The following is a 12,482-nucleotide window of genomic DNA, read 5'->3' on the forward strand; positions in this document are numbered from 1 at the left end:
AAGAATAATAATTAAACTCTGGTTTTAATTATGCAGGATGACAAAGAAATCTTGAGACAGTATCCAGAAGCTATGGCTATATAGTAAGCTACATGTCCATGGCTTACTGGGCTTCTGTTACAAGAGAAAAATGCCTAACACACTATACAACAGAGGGTCTGTTTCCCCAACACTGCTGCTGGCCATGATTAAAAGACAAAATAATATAGTTCAAGGCCAGCTTAAGGTCTTGAACCTATCTGGCCATATTACTTAATCTGTGGGTGGCTGGGGCTAGTCAATGACTCTAGTCAAGCTACTGATGAGGAAACACACCTCAACACACCTTTGGTTGGACTGACTCCCTAACAGGGGATAAATGGGTCAACTGTCTTGAAACAAAGAGACAAAACCTCTTCTCAATAAGCCTCTACCAACAGAAGTACAGATACAAGTTGTTCCTATCAGAGGACAGAGAAGAACATCATACTAACGTAAGGTTTTAACTGTCTATTTTGTGACATCAAAAACTAATCCAGTTGTGAAAAAAGCCACACACATTTTATGAATCAAATGACAGGTTCCATGATTAAATCACACGACTAGTGGCATAGAACAAGCCCTGATTTCAGCCCTGAAAATACCTGACGGTGACAAATTGTGACTGCATTTAACTGAGCAGAGACACAGTCACCTATGACAGTGTGTGTCAGTCTCTACTTTACAACCTCCAACTACATCTCCCCACTGCTGTAGGAGGAATGTAACCCAAGTCTTGACCTGTAACTTTGGCACATAGCTCAACTACAGAAGCCATCACATGAGGCAGGAACTGTTCATTCTCTTTCTTGGAAACTGGTCCCAGGCCACGGAGGCAAGAGTTTATGTCATCCATCTTAGTGCTATCCTTAGCTGCTTCCAGGCAGCCCAGTGAATGTGATGGAGGAAGCCAATGTTAGTAACCCCATGGGTGCTCATTTTCTATGCAACATGCCTTATGGAGCCGAGGTCCCTCTATGCACTAATTTCCCACGTGCAATCCGTATTCCTACTCACCTTCTAGCCAGTGATTTCACGTAAGTAATTGAACCTCACTCACTTATAGCAGCTCAATAATAACATATTCTTCAAAGGACTTCTGGAAACATTGAAAGGGCTGCAGAGCCTGATACAATGCCAGCATTCACTCTGAGAGTCCCTTTTGATCCTTGCTCTACTCCCACTCCAGAAGCCTGGTACAACAGACACAAAACAGGCTGCAATATGCTCTTTCTGTTATTCTTCTCCAGTATTCTGCTTTGCCCTGCAATGCCACATGAAGTTCCACACTCCTGTCTTCAGGACTGGCACAATTAATTCCTTTTCCATTTAAAATGAGACACTAATAAAATGGTCAAGAATTGTGTATCACAGGTAATAGTTTTTTAAAAAGCCAAGGCTTTCCCAGGTAACTGGGTACACTGTATAGAAAAGACAACCTGAAACATAAAAATCCAATATTGTGGAAGATGATAAATATATACATATGTGAATATGTAAGCTTCCAATGTGCCCTCAATTGGGATTCTGGAATGTCTTTGGAAAATAGTTTCACAAAAAAAAATCTTAAAATATTATTTTCATTTTTGTTACTTTTACCATGTGGGAAGTACTTTACAGCACTGACTAGTCCCTACTTCCATCACAGTGTCTTGTTTTTAACAGCTCTTATATTAGTCCCAATATAAATGATAAAAGACCTGACGTTTTTGTCAAAGTCATTCCATTGTTGTGACATGTTGATTGAGATTGTGGCGAGTTCATAAATAAAATTAGAGGTAATAAAAATCATATTAAATATTTTTTCTTCTTCTAAAAAAAAAAAAAAAAAAAGAATTGTGTATCACTTTACATACACCTAATACTCCTCAGTTTCTTGCTTTTGGGAAGGGGTAAGAGGGTGTGAAATAGGTCTCATGTGTCCCAGGCTGGTCTCAAACTCATTATGCAGCATGTAACTAAGGATGATTTTGAGTTTTTATTCTTCTACCGCCATGCTGGTAACGTGAAGTACCGGGTCGCAGCAGGGCTTTGTACATGCTAGGTAAGTATCCTACCAACTGAGCTCCAGATCCAGGCCCAGCTGCTAGATTTCAAGTACTGTTCTACTATAACTCAACAGAATAGTGCACGAGCTGACCAACCCCCACGGGCAGGGCTGGGAAAGGAGAGATTACTACAACTGTGTGCTTCCACACCAATGAAAGAACTATGCTGCTTTAAACCAACACTTTCAGACATACCAGACACAGTTACAAACACTGTAGGTCATGAAGAGCCATGCAAACTCAGCTCACTTTATAAATGGAAATTTACAAAAATAAAATTACCTAAAATTAAGCCCACCATTGTACTTAAATATCCGGTTCCACTTCCCAGGTTAAGAAAAGATAATCCTGGTTGAAGTTTCAAAGCTTCCATAACTTCAGAATAAATGCAAGGTGCTGACAAGTGTATGTTCCCGTGCTTCCAGGCTAAGTCTTTGTAAGCATTGTCTCTGTAGCCTTCCAGATAGTAATCTCCGCGGTCAATGGCTCTGAAGGCTTGCTCTACTCTTTCAGTTCGGATGTACTGAGCTTCTTTAAGGTTATCAATTAAGTCATCATTATCTTCCCCAGCACTCACAGCTCCTCCCATGACAGTATTCAAATCAAATCATAAGTTAAAATGTAACGGATTAGTAGAAATGGCTTCCAATAATGTGTGCTTTTTCTTTTTAATATTGAACTTGATTTCCAAAAATAAATTAAACCTGGAAAAGAGTAAAAATAAACAAGTTTAATGTGTGTCATAATACTTACCTACCATTTCCCAAATATACATTCTGTTCTAGCCACAATGTTAAGCGACTTAAATAGATTATTTCACTTAATTGTTATAACATTCATGGAAGTTAAGGCTAAAAGTTTAAGTTACCTAGTACTGGTCCTAAATGATGACCACAAGTCACATATCCACAGATTAACTGATTGTAATTACACGCAACTTAAAATTCAATTAAGTCAACTTTGTCAGATTCACACCCTTAACATCTACCTGTGGCAGAAGGTACAGGCAGCTAGCTACCAGGTAGCTGCCACATCACACTATATGGGTCTGGAGAATGAGGATGCTGCCAACTTAGTACCAGGTCTTTCTAACTCAAAGATCATGCTCTGAATCATTTAGCTACATTTATAGTAAGAGTAATCCTGGATTAATGACTTAAAATTCCTAACCTTAGAAGCCAATAATTCCACATGGTTTGCATTCTAAATATTTAATATTTATGATACCTAAACACTGAGTGAACATGCATCACCTCATGTCATCAAAAGACGATACGGAGACATTCAGTTCAGCCTTAAGGACATGTGTAACTGGGGAGGAAAGGCTGGAAAAAAATATATACTCCAAGCAGATAGTAAACAGAAGAGAGCAAAGAGCCAGACATGCTAGTGCATGCCTGTGATGCCAGTGCTCAGGAAGATCAGAAGTCACATCAAGTATGTTCTTGAGCATAATGGAGTAAAAGCAAACTCAATTGGCAGGAGAAGTTCTGGAAAATTCTCAAGTACTTGAAAATGAAACATTAAATGTTCCCAAACAGCCCACAGTCTACATCTCAAGGAAATTTTTTTTTTCAGTATCTTAAAAAACTTAAACTGAAAACAAAAGAAAAAAAACTTAAACTGGGAGAAAATAAAACAAAACTGAAAGTGAAAATGAAGCCAGGAGGTGGTGGCACACACCTTTAGTCCAAGCACTCAGGAGGCAGAGGCAGGTGAATCTCTGAGTTCTAGGCCTGGCTACTCTACAGAGGAAATTCCAGGACAACCAAGGATACACAGAGAAACCCAGTCTCAAAAAACAAAGTTGAAAGAGAAAAACCCAACATACCAAAACCACAAGATGCATCAAATTTGAACCAGGCCTTGTAGTACAGGCCCATAACCAGTTACTCAATAGGCTGAAGCACAAAGACCACACATTGGATTCGCTTGGCTATCCTAGACTACTGATTACGTTCAGGGCCAACCTGGGCAACAGATAGAGATCTTGTCTCAAAAAGATGCCAGGGATGGTGGTATACACCTAAAATCCCAACATGGAGAGTGGAAGAGGATCAGAGGCTACAATCATCCTTAACTACACAGTAAACTGGAGGCCAGCCTGGGCTTTGTGAGATCTTCCCTCAAAACTCAACGTGGGAGCAGAAGTGCAGGGAAAAGCTGAGATAAACCCAATGACAAAGCTCTTGGCCAACATGCACAAGCCCCTCTGTTCAATGCCCAGTATGGCTCAGGATCACTGTAAGGGAAGAAACAGCCAATGGCCCGAGTTCCTGGACTAGGGCAGGGGTGAGGGTGGGAGGGTTGGTCACAAATAGACCACATTGCTTAATTATGTATGATATTTAAACCTTGCACTCATGTTACGACATGAAGATGGACTAGAGGACATCACTGGATCTCAATGTCCCTCTCCCAAGTGTTGCTAATATTAAACAAATACTCTTTTCCTGGATTTTCAATATTAACTTGGCTTTTATTTAGCCTATTACAAATAGGTGGCCCACCCTGGCCTCTTAGGACTGTGAGGGCATACAACCTGGCTGCCTGATCAAAAAGACTATCAGCCTGCCAGATTAATAGCTTTATGCTAATGCCAACTAATCTGAGCATACCATGCATGCCGTCTATGTCTTAGCTATTGTTCAGCTATGAGGAGACATCATGACCAAGGCAATTTATAAAATAAAGCATTTAATTGGGATTTTGCTCACAATGTCATAAAGCTAGTCCATGAAAATCATGGTGAGGGAGCAGAGCAGCAAGTAGGCATGGCACTGAAGCTCTGAGAGCACATTTGAGAGAGATAGAAAGAGAGAGACAGATAGACAAACAAAGAGACAGACTGGGCCTGGCTTTGGCTTTTGAAACCTCAAAGCCAATCCCCAGTGACACACGTCCAACAACACCACGCCTCCTATTCCTTTCCAAACAGTTCCACTCACTGAGGACCAAGCATTCTAACATTATGAGCATATGAGGGCCATTCTCACTCAAACCATCACACCAAACAATATACTACTACAACTCCTGAAATATGCAGCTTCAGCCATAACTGTTTCAAACAGCTTATATCAGACTTTCTGCTACCACATGCCTTGGAGAATTCTAAGATCCTACAATAATTCCTATGTAAGTCTGAGTGGAAGCATATCAGATGCTGATGACCTAGCAAGATTAAATACCACTACTGTAAAAGACAGGAAAAGGAAGCCTCATTAGCATGTGAGTTTACGGTAATAAGTGCAAACGCCCTTCCTCTGGCTGTAGGGGCAAGCCACTCGGACTGACTTAGAGTTGGCTGGGAGCCACCCTCCTGTGCTGCCTTTCCTCCTATTGCAACATTAGGCCTTTAACAAGTTGCCCTTCAGAGGCCTCCTCTTACCTACTTTCCTAGCAGTGCAGGCTGCTATAAAGAAGACAACATCTATTTTCAGTAACCGCGCAAGGCCTAAAGTGGAGGGACTGGGACACCAAACTAGCCATAAAACCTTCAACCTACAGTCTGTCCTGCTTGCAGTGTTCTGGGACCAGAACCTAGCATAATTGTCATCAGAGAGACCAGAGTGACTTCATCTAGCAACTGATAGGAGCTGATGCAGATTCCCACAGCCAAACAATCAGAGCTCTGGGAGTCTTGCTGATGAGAGGGAGGAAGGATTGGAGGAACCAGAGAGGCCAGGGACACCGTGAGAACAAGGCCCACAGAACCAACTGACCAGGACTCATGGGTGCTCACAAAGTTCAGGGAGACTGCAGCGGTTTGGCCTAAGTTCTCTGCATAGCTTGGTATTCTTGTGGGATTCCTAGCTGGAGAGGTGGGGCTGTCTCTGACTCTTTTGCCTGTTTAGAGGATCCTTCTCCTGCTAGATTGGCTTTTCTAGCCTTAATATGATGGTATGTGCCGGGTGTTACTGTAGCTTGTTGTGCCATGTTTGGTCCAGGTCCCTGGGAGGCCCGTTCTTTTCTGAGAGAAGGCGGAGAATAAAACAAAAACAAAAACAAAAAACAAAAAACTTAATTTTAAGGAAGAGGCATCTCAGACAGCAAAGGAGCAATGCAGTGGAGCATCAAGCAGGCTACCTGACTCCTAAATGAGGCAGCTGAACAGTTCAGACAGGGCTGTAACAGGAAAGAGAGGAACAGCATGCAAAGCTGAGGTTAAAGGGCAGAAGACCTTAAAGAGAAGAAGACCAAAGCCGAGTGTGGTAGTACATGCCTGTAATCCCAGCACTTGGGAGGCAGAGGCAGGCAGATCGATGTAAGTTCGAGGCCAACCTGGTCTACAAAGCGAGTCCAGGACAGCCAAGACTACACAGAGAAACCCTGTCTCGAAAAACCAAAAAGAAAAAAAAAAAGAAGGAGAGAAGAGGACCACAGGCCTTGACAACGAAAGCTGCTAGTAACTAAGGAATGCCAACATGCTAGGCCTGAGCAAGAGCTGCCATATGTGGATGTGAGAGTTCCACAACTCAAGGGCCGCAGAAGAGCTGTAATATAAGAGGGCATGTACCTGCCATCACCTCTGATCACCACTGTCAAATGCCAAGAATGAGAGGTGACATAACTAGCACCTGAAGAGCTTCTCCCTGCCTGTAGTTTCTGTCCCAGTAGAGAAAAGGGCCTCAGCCAGATGGCCAGTAGCAAAAGGGCAGTGTAAAAATCCCAAGAAGCTGCATCATACAAATAAGTGGATAGTGTACCCATACAAACAAGGATGGCATCCTGATCCTGGATTAGGATCGAGAAAATATCCAGACTCAGTGCAATGTATACAAAATTCCAATGCCATTTTTTTCACACACACAAGAACAACAATCGTAAAATACACTTAGAAAAACAAGACTGCAAACAGCCAAAGCAATCGTAAGCAAAACAAGCACTCCTAAAGGTACCACATGACCTCATTTCAAAGTGCACTCAAGTAGCTTCAGTAAGCAAAACAGGAGGACACTGGCAAATAACAGGCAGAGGAACACAAGGCCCCCAGAAATAAGTGTGCACACTAATTTTCAGTGACTGTGTCAACACCAGCACACTGAAGAAAGTGCAATCTCTTAGGTAAACAGTGTTTGGAAAAGTGGTACCCAAACAAAAATTGAAAGTGGGCCTTTACTTCACACTACATTCAAATGGATTAAAAATTTAGCTATAAAAGGTTGGGGAGAGAGCTCCCAAATTAAGAGTGCTTGCTGCTCCTGCAGAGAAGGGGAATTCTTTTCAAGTACCCACAGGGCTTGTTACTCTTGCTGCAAGGGATCTAACATCCTCAGGTGGCCTCTGAAGAAGCACCTGCACACACATGGGGCACACTCACACAGGGATGAACATCTAAGTAAAACTTCAAATCAAGGATGTAAATATGAGACATGCGAACCGTAAGACTACTAGAAGAAGAAAATGCAGGAGCAGAGCACAGTGGTTCCCACCTACAGCTCCAGCACTCGGAGGGCAAAGGCAGGAGGAATACTGCAAGTTTGATCCAGCCCAATCTACATGGCTAAAGCTGAACAGTAAGACTTAATGGAATGAAGGGAGAAAGGATGGGAGGGAAGGGAGGGGGCAGGCAGGCAACAGAAGAACTGCTTAACACCTCAACATTCATCTGGGACCACACTTACTATGGATATGACTCCAAAGTCAGAGGTGACACAAATAAAAATTGACTGAGGTTACATCAAACTAGAAAGTTTTGCACAGCAAAGGAACCCATAATGAAAAGACAGCTGATACACTGAAAGAAAACACTTAAAACAACCTATGTGATTGAGGCTAATGTCTAGGATTGCAACTTGGAAGCAAAAAAACAAAACAAAACAAAAAAACAACCCGGCCAGGGAACAGGAGATAAACTGAGCTTTGGAAGAGCACACAAGTATGTCCAAAATGTACATGAGAAATGTTCACCATGACTCTCCCCAGGGGAAAAAGAAAAAGAAAAAAGAAAAGAAAACAAAACCCAAAACCACCATAAGACCATGAACAGTGGTACACCTGTACTTTTAACACTAGAGAGGCTGATGTGGAAGAGTCCAAAGTTCAAGGTCAGCCTGGGCTATACAGTAAGGTCCTATTTCAAAAACACAGACACACACACACATATATGTATGCACAGAAACATATGCACACACATACAGGAAGATATCACATCACCTCTGTTAGAATGACTATTATGCTTTTTTAAAAGTTTGAAAAAGTGTTGATGATGCCGGTGGCACACGCCTTTGATCCTAGCACTTGGGAGGCAGAGGCAGGCGGATCACTGTGAGTTCAAGGCCAGCCTGGTCTACAAAGTGAATCCAGGACAGCCAAGGCTACACAGAAAGACTCTGTCTCAAAAAACAAAAAAACAAAAACAAAAAAACAAAACAAAACAACAACAACAAAAAAAAGTGTTGATAAGGGTATGTAGAAACAGGACCCTCTAGCATTGCTGGTAGAAATATTAATACAGCCATTACAGAATACATATAGTGGTTCCTTAGAAAACTGAAAACAAAATTACCAAATGATCCTGTAATCCCACTTAAAGATATATATGCAAAAGAACTGTAATCAACCTACTGAATGGGCATCTACACTCTCATGATCATCGCTATAGTATTCAGTAAGATGCGGGTCAGCATGGTATGCATCATCAAGCAACTGATAAACAAAATGTGTCCACCTGAGTGTGGCAATACACATCTATAATGCCAGCATTGGGAGGTAGACGCAGGATGATTGGAAGTTCATAGCTATCCTCAACTACATAGCAACTCTAAGGGCAGCTTGGGCTACATAGTCATATAAATACATAATGAAATGTTGTTCAGCCACATGTCATTACAACATGTAACTTGGAGGATATTGTGCAATGCGAGTAAGCCAGACACAGGAAAAGAAATGCTGCAAGGTCTTTTATGTGGAACCCACAAATGGGAAATTGTAGAAATCAGCTCAGTGATTACTAGAAGCTGAGGAGGAGGACCATGGGAAAAAAGAAAATGTTGATCAAAGGATTTGATAGAAAGAATACATAGTAATGCCCAATGCATATAATGGTATGCATTATTATAAACATTGAGGACCAGTGAGCTGGCTCAGCTGGTAAGAGATCGCCAGGCAAGCCTAATGACTTGAGTTCAATCTCCAGAATCCATGCAGGAAAGGCCAGAAGTGGTGACACATCTCTGTAACCCCAGTACTCCTACAACATGATAGGAGACAGACAATGGAGACCTGCCCAGAAACTCAGTAGCCAGCCAGCCCACAGTATCCAGCACAGTAAAATCATGACTCTGCCCCCAAGACTCTGTGGAAGGAAAAGAACTGACTCCTGAAAATTATCCTCTGACTACACACACACACACACACACAAGGGGGGGGGGGGGAGAGAGAGAGAGAGAGAGAGAGAGAGAGAGAGAATATTATAAAATAATGAGCATGTACTCTATACTAAGTATACAAAGTGACAGGCTTACTAAGTAGCCTGGTTTTATCACTCCATATATTACAAATACCACAATGATATGTCATATAACATATGCAACTCTGACAGGAAGTTTGTTTTCTTAGTGCTATAGCCAAATAATGACATGGTTTGAGGAAACAGGCCATCCTGGCCCAGGCATCATGGCACCTGAGCAGCTGGAAGGCCATGGCTGCAGGGGAACACTGGGCTGACAGGAAGCTGGAGGGAGCTGGGGAAAACAAGCAGGTCAAGCTATAATCTCTGAAATCTACCTGGGTCCCAACAACCCACTTCCTCCACATAGGCCCTACCTCCTAAAGGTTTTAAAGCTTCAAAACAGCACCACCAACTGCAGACCAAGTGTCTACACACGTGGACCTGTGGTGGAAATTTCACTCTCAAAGCATGACAGCCACACAGACATGCATAATTACTACTCACCCATTAAAAATAAAAATACTTAATAAAAAATATTAAGAAAAAACAGAGCCATCAAAGCCAATGAAAGTAATGTCAGTGTGTTACTTGGTAAGACTGGGTCAGCAGTCACACTGCTTATGTAGTAAAAACAATGGCTACTCGGCTGTTGGTTTAATTTGGACACTCTTCTCCGCACGCTGGTAGGAGAGAAGAGGCAAGAAGCACCACTGGAAACTGAAGCCTCATCAACAACCACAAATGGGAAGTGCTATCCAAAAGTATCAACTAGAGAAAAACCAGATGCGTGTTTGTTAGTGATGCTGAAATAAATAACTATAAAACCAACGTTCCCTCTAGTATAGGAGCTAGAGGGTACAAACAGGAAGAAGCCAGAGTTCCGGGCTTGCCTTTAGCTCCTAAAGGGTTTACATGAAGTGACGGAACAAAACTGGCAAGTCAGAGCGGTCACATGGAGAAACTACAACAGGGACTAAAGGGAAGTGGAGGATAACTTAAGGAATAAATGTACATTTAGCAAGAGTCTAGGGCAGAAAGAAATCAGTAAAGAGATTACATGGAAAACACTAAACTTCAAAAAGTTCTCTTTACATTATTATATTAATGTGTGTTATTATACATTTCCCTGAGAATTATTATAAAGATCTTCATAATATTGACTGGCGTGATCCTAAGAGCACTTCTGCAGAAAAGTGAACGCTATTATAACACCAGTGTTCACAGCCACTTCTATTACCTTTCTAAGCATCTACATACTTTTTAGAAATTATTATTGTTATTTTGGGTGTGTGCACAAGTATATACCACAATATGTGCTTGGGAGACCAGAGGACAACTTTTGGGAGTTGGTTCTCTCCATCAATCCATGGAATCTAGGGATCAGATTCAGGTTTTGAAGCTTGCAAGGCCAAACACTTTACCTGCTGCACAATCCTGCCGGCCCTATATGCTTTTTAAACATAGCACTGATAATATATTGTTTATACTGCCAAGTTGCTGGACAGGGATTAGTAGTCTTGGAGGTCATTAAAGACGGCCCCATCCCTCACAGTAGGCTTTGGGCATTGTTTCCTTGTTTAAGAATTAATCCAGTAAATTGGGTATAGCTGCAAAGTGAGCACTTGGGAGGCAGAGGCAGGTGTGAGAACAGCCTAGTCTGCAAAGTGAGTTCTAGGACATCAAGGGCTACAAAGAAACACTGTCTTGAAAAAAATAAGAACAAAACAGGGAGGGAGGTTTTAAAAAAGAAGAAAAAGAGAAAAAAAACTTGATTAAGCTTGCCAATCACCAGGCCAGAAATCGACCCCCCACCACCACCACCCCACACCAGGAAAGATGGTTCACCTGAAGACATGCTCAAGAGATAAGAAAGTTGAGGGGGTGGGAGGGTGGGGCAGGTGACTATGCTATTGATCAAATTAGCTTGAACTTCCCAGAAGCCCTTTTGAGGTCGTTTCACTGATAAGCTTGCCCTTGTTTTGAGTTCTAATTCCACCATATTTTTTTCTTATCTTACTTTCCATGCCTTTTTCTCTTTTGTTTTGTTTTTTTCGAGAAGGGTTTCTCTGTGTATCCTTGGCTTGGCTGTCCTGGACTTGCTTTGTACATCAGGCTGGACTCCAGCTCACAGCAATCCACCTGCCTCTGCCTCCTCCCAAGTGCTGGGATTAAAGGCGTGCGCCATCTATACCTTTTTCTAAAAGCCAAAATATGCTGTTTCTGACACTCTGGCCTTTACTCTTTCCTGCCTCCTGCTATGCAACTTACAGAGCATACCACACCTCCTTTCTTGGGCCCTAACTCAAAACCCATTGCCTTCTCCCTCCTTTCCTTAGCAGCAAGATTTGCAGTGCATCTGCCCTGTTGCTTTTCCTCAAACACGAACAAAATAGTCCTTAAGCTTCCAAGACCATTTTTAATTATCTTATTAACAAGACTAAGAATCCCAAAAGGGAACCCAAATCATCCCAGTAACAATATCATTTAAGATTTTTATTATTTGAATATTAATAAGACATGAATATTTTTCATACCATCCACTTAATAGGACATAAATATTTTTTCATACCATCAAATATTCTTCCTAAGTCTCCACCACCTGACAGGGCATGACAATCTGACTGGCAAATAATGGGATCAGGAAGTGATTACAGCAAAGCGTAGTTAGTTTGTATTAAAATAACTATGCTGATGTTTCCATAACAATCTCCTAACTTGAACAGTATTAAAAAGTCAGTACTATGTAAGTGTCATTTGTTAACTCTGAGCTAATCATTGAGGGAAGTGTGTCAAATCCACATCAAAAGCTACACCTATCTGGCTGTGGGCAGCGAGCGGTAACTCTGCAAGCCATACCTGCAGTAGGGAACTGCTTCCCAGGGCGCCTGCCTGGCTCTGATTTCCTTCCTGCTTCCCCAGCACGGGTGCCACACCTTGGTGTTTCTATTACTTTGGTCACAACTTGTACTGCTCCCACCGCCATTTTTCTCTTTCATAAGAGAAGGTTTTAGGAAGTGTTCAAA

The 12,482-nt window shown here is 41.9% G+C and overlaps 1 protein-coding gene across 1 annotated transcript in view; it reads right to left on the minus strand.

The window, feature by feature from the left end:
- Nucleotides 1-12,482, minus strand: part of Pcmtd1 (protein-L-isoaspartate (D-aspartate) O-methyltransferase domain containing 1) — a 72,729-nt gene that overhangs the window by 38,162 nt on the left and 22,085 nt on the right. Inside the window, exon 2 of the mRNA XM_051159411.1 lies at nt 2,349-2,770. Coding sequence (XP_051015368.1) covers nt 2,349-2,655 — 307 coding nt within the window. The 5' untranslated portion in view covers nt 2,656-2,770. The remainder of the gene's footprint in view (nt 1-2,348; nt 2,771-12,482) is intronic.

Source organism: Acomys russatus, chromosome 2 (genome assembly GCF_903995435.1).
Source record: "Acomys russatus chromosome 2, mAcoRus1.1, whole genome shotgun sequence".
NCBI lineage: Eukaryota > Metazoa > Chordata > Mammalia > Rodentia > Muridae > Acomys > Acomys russatus.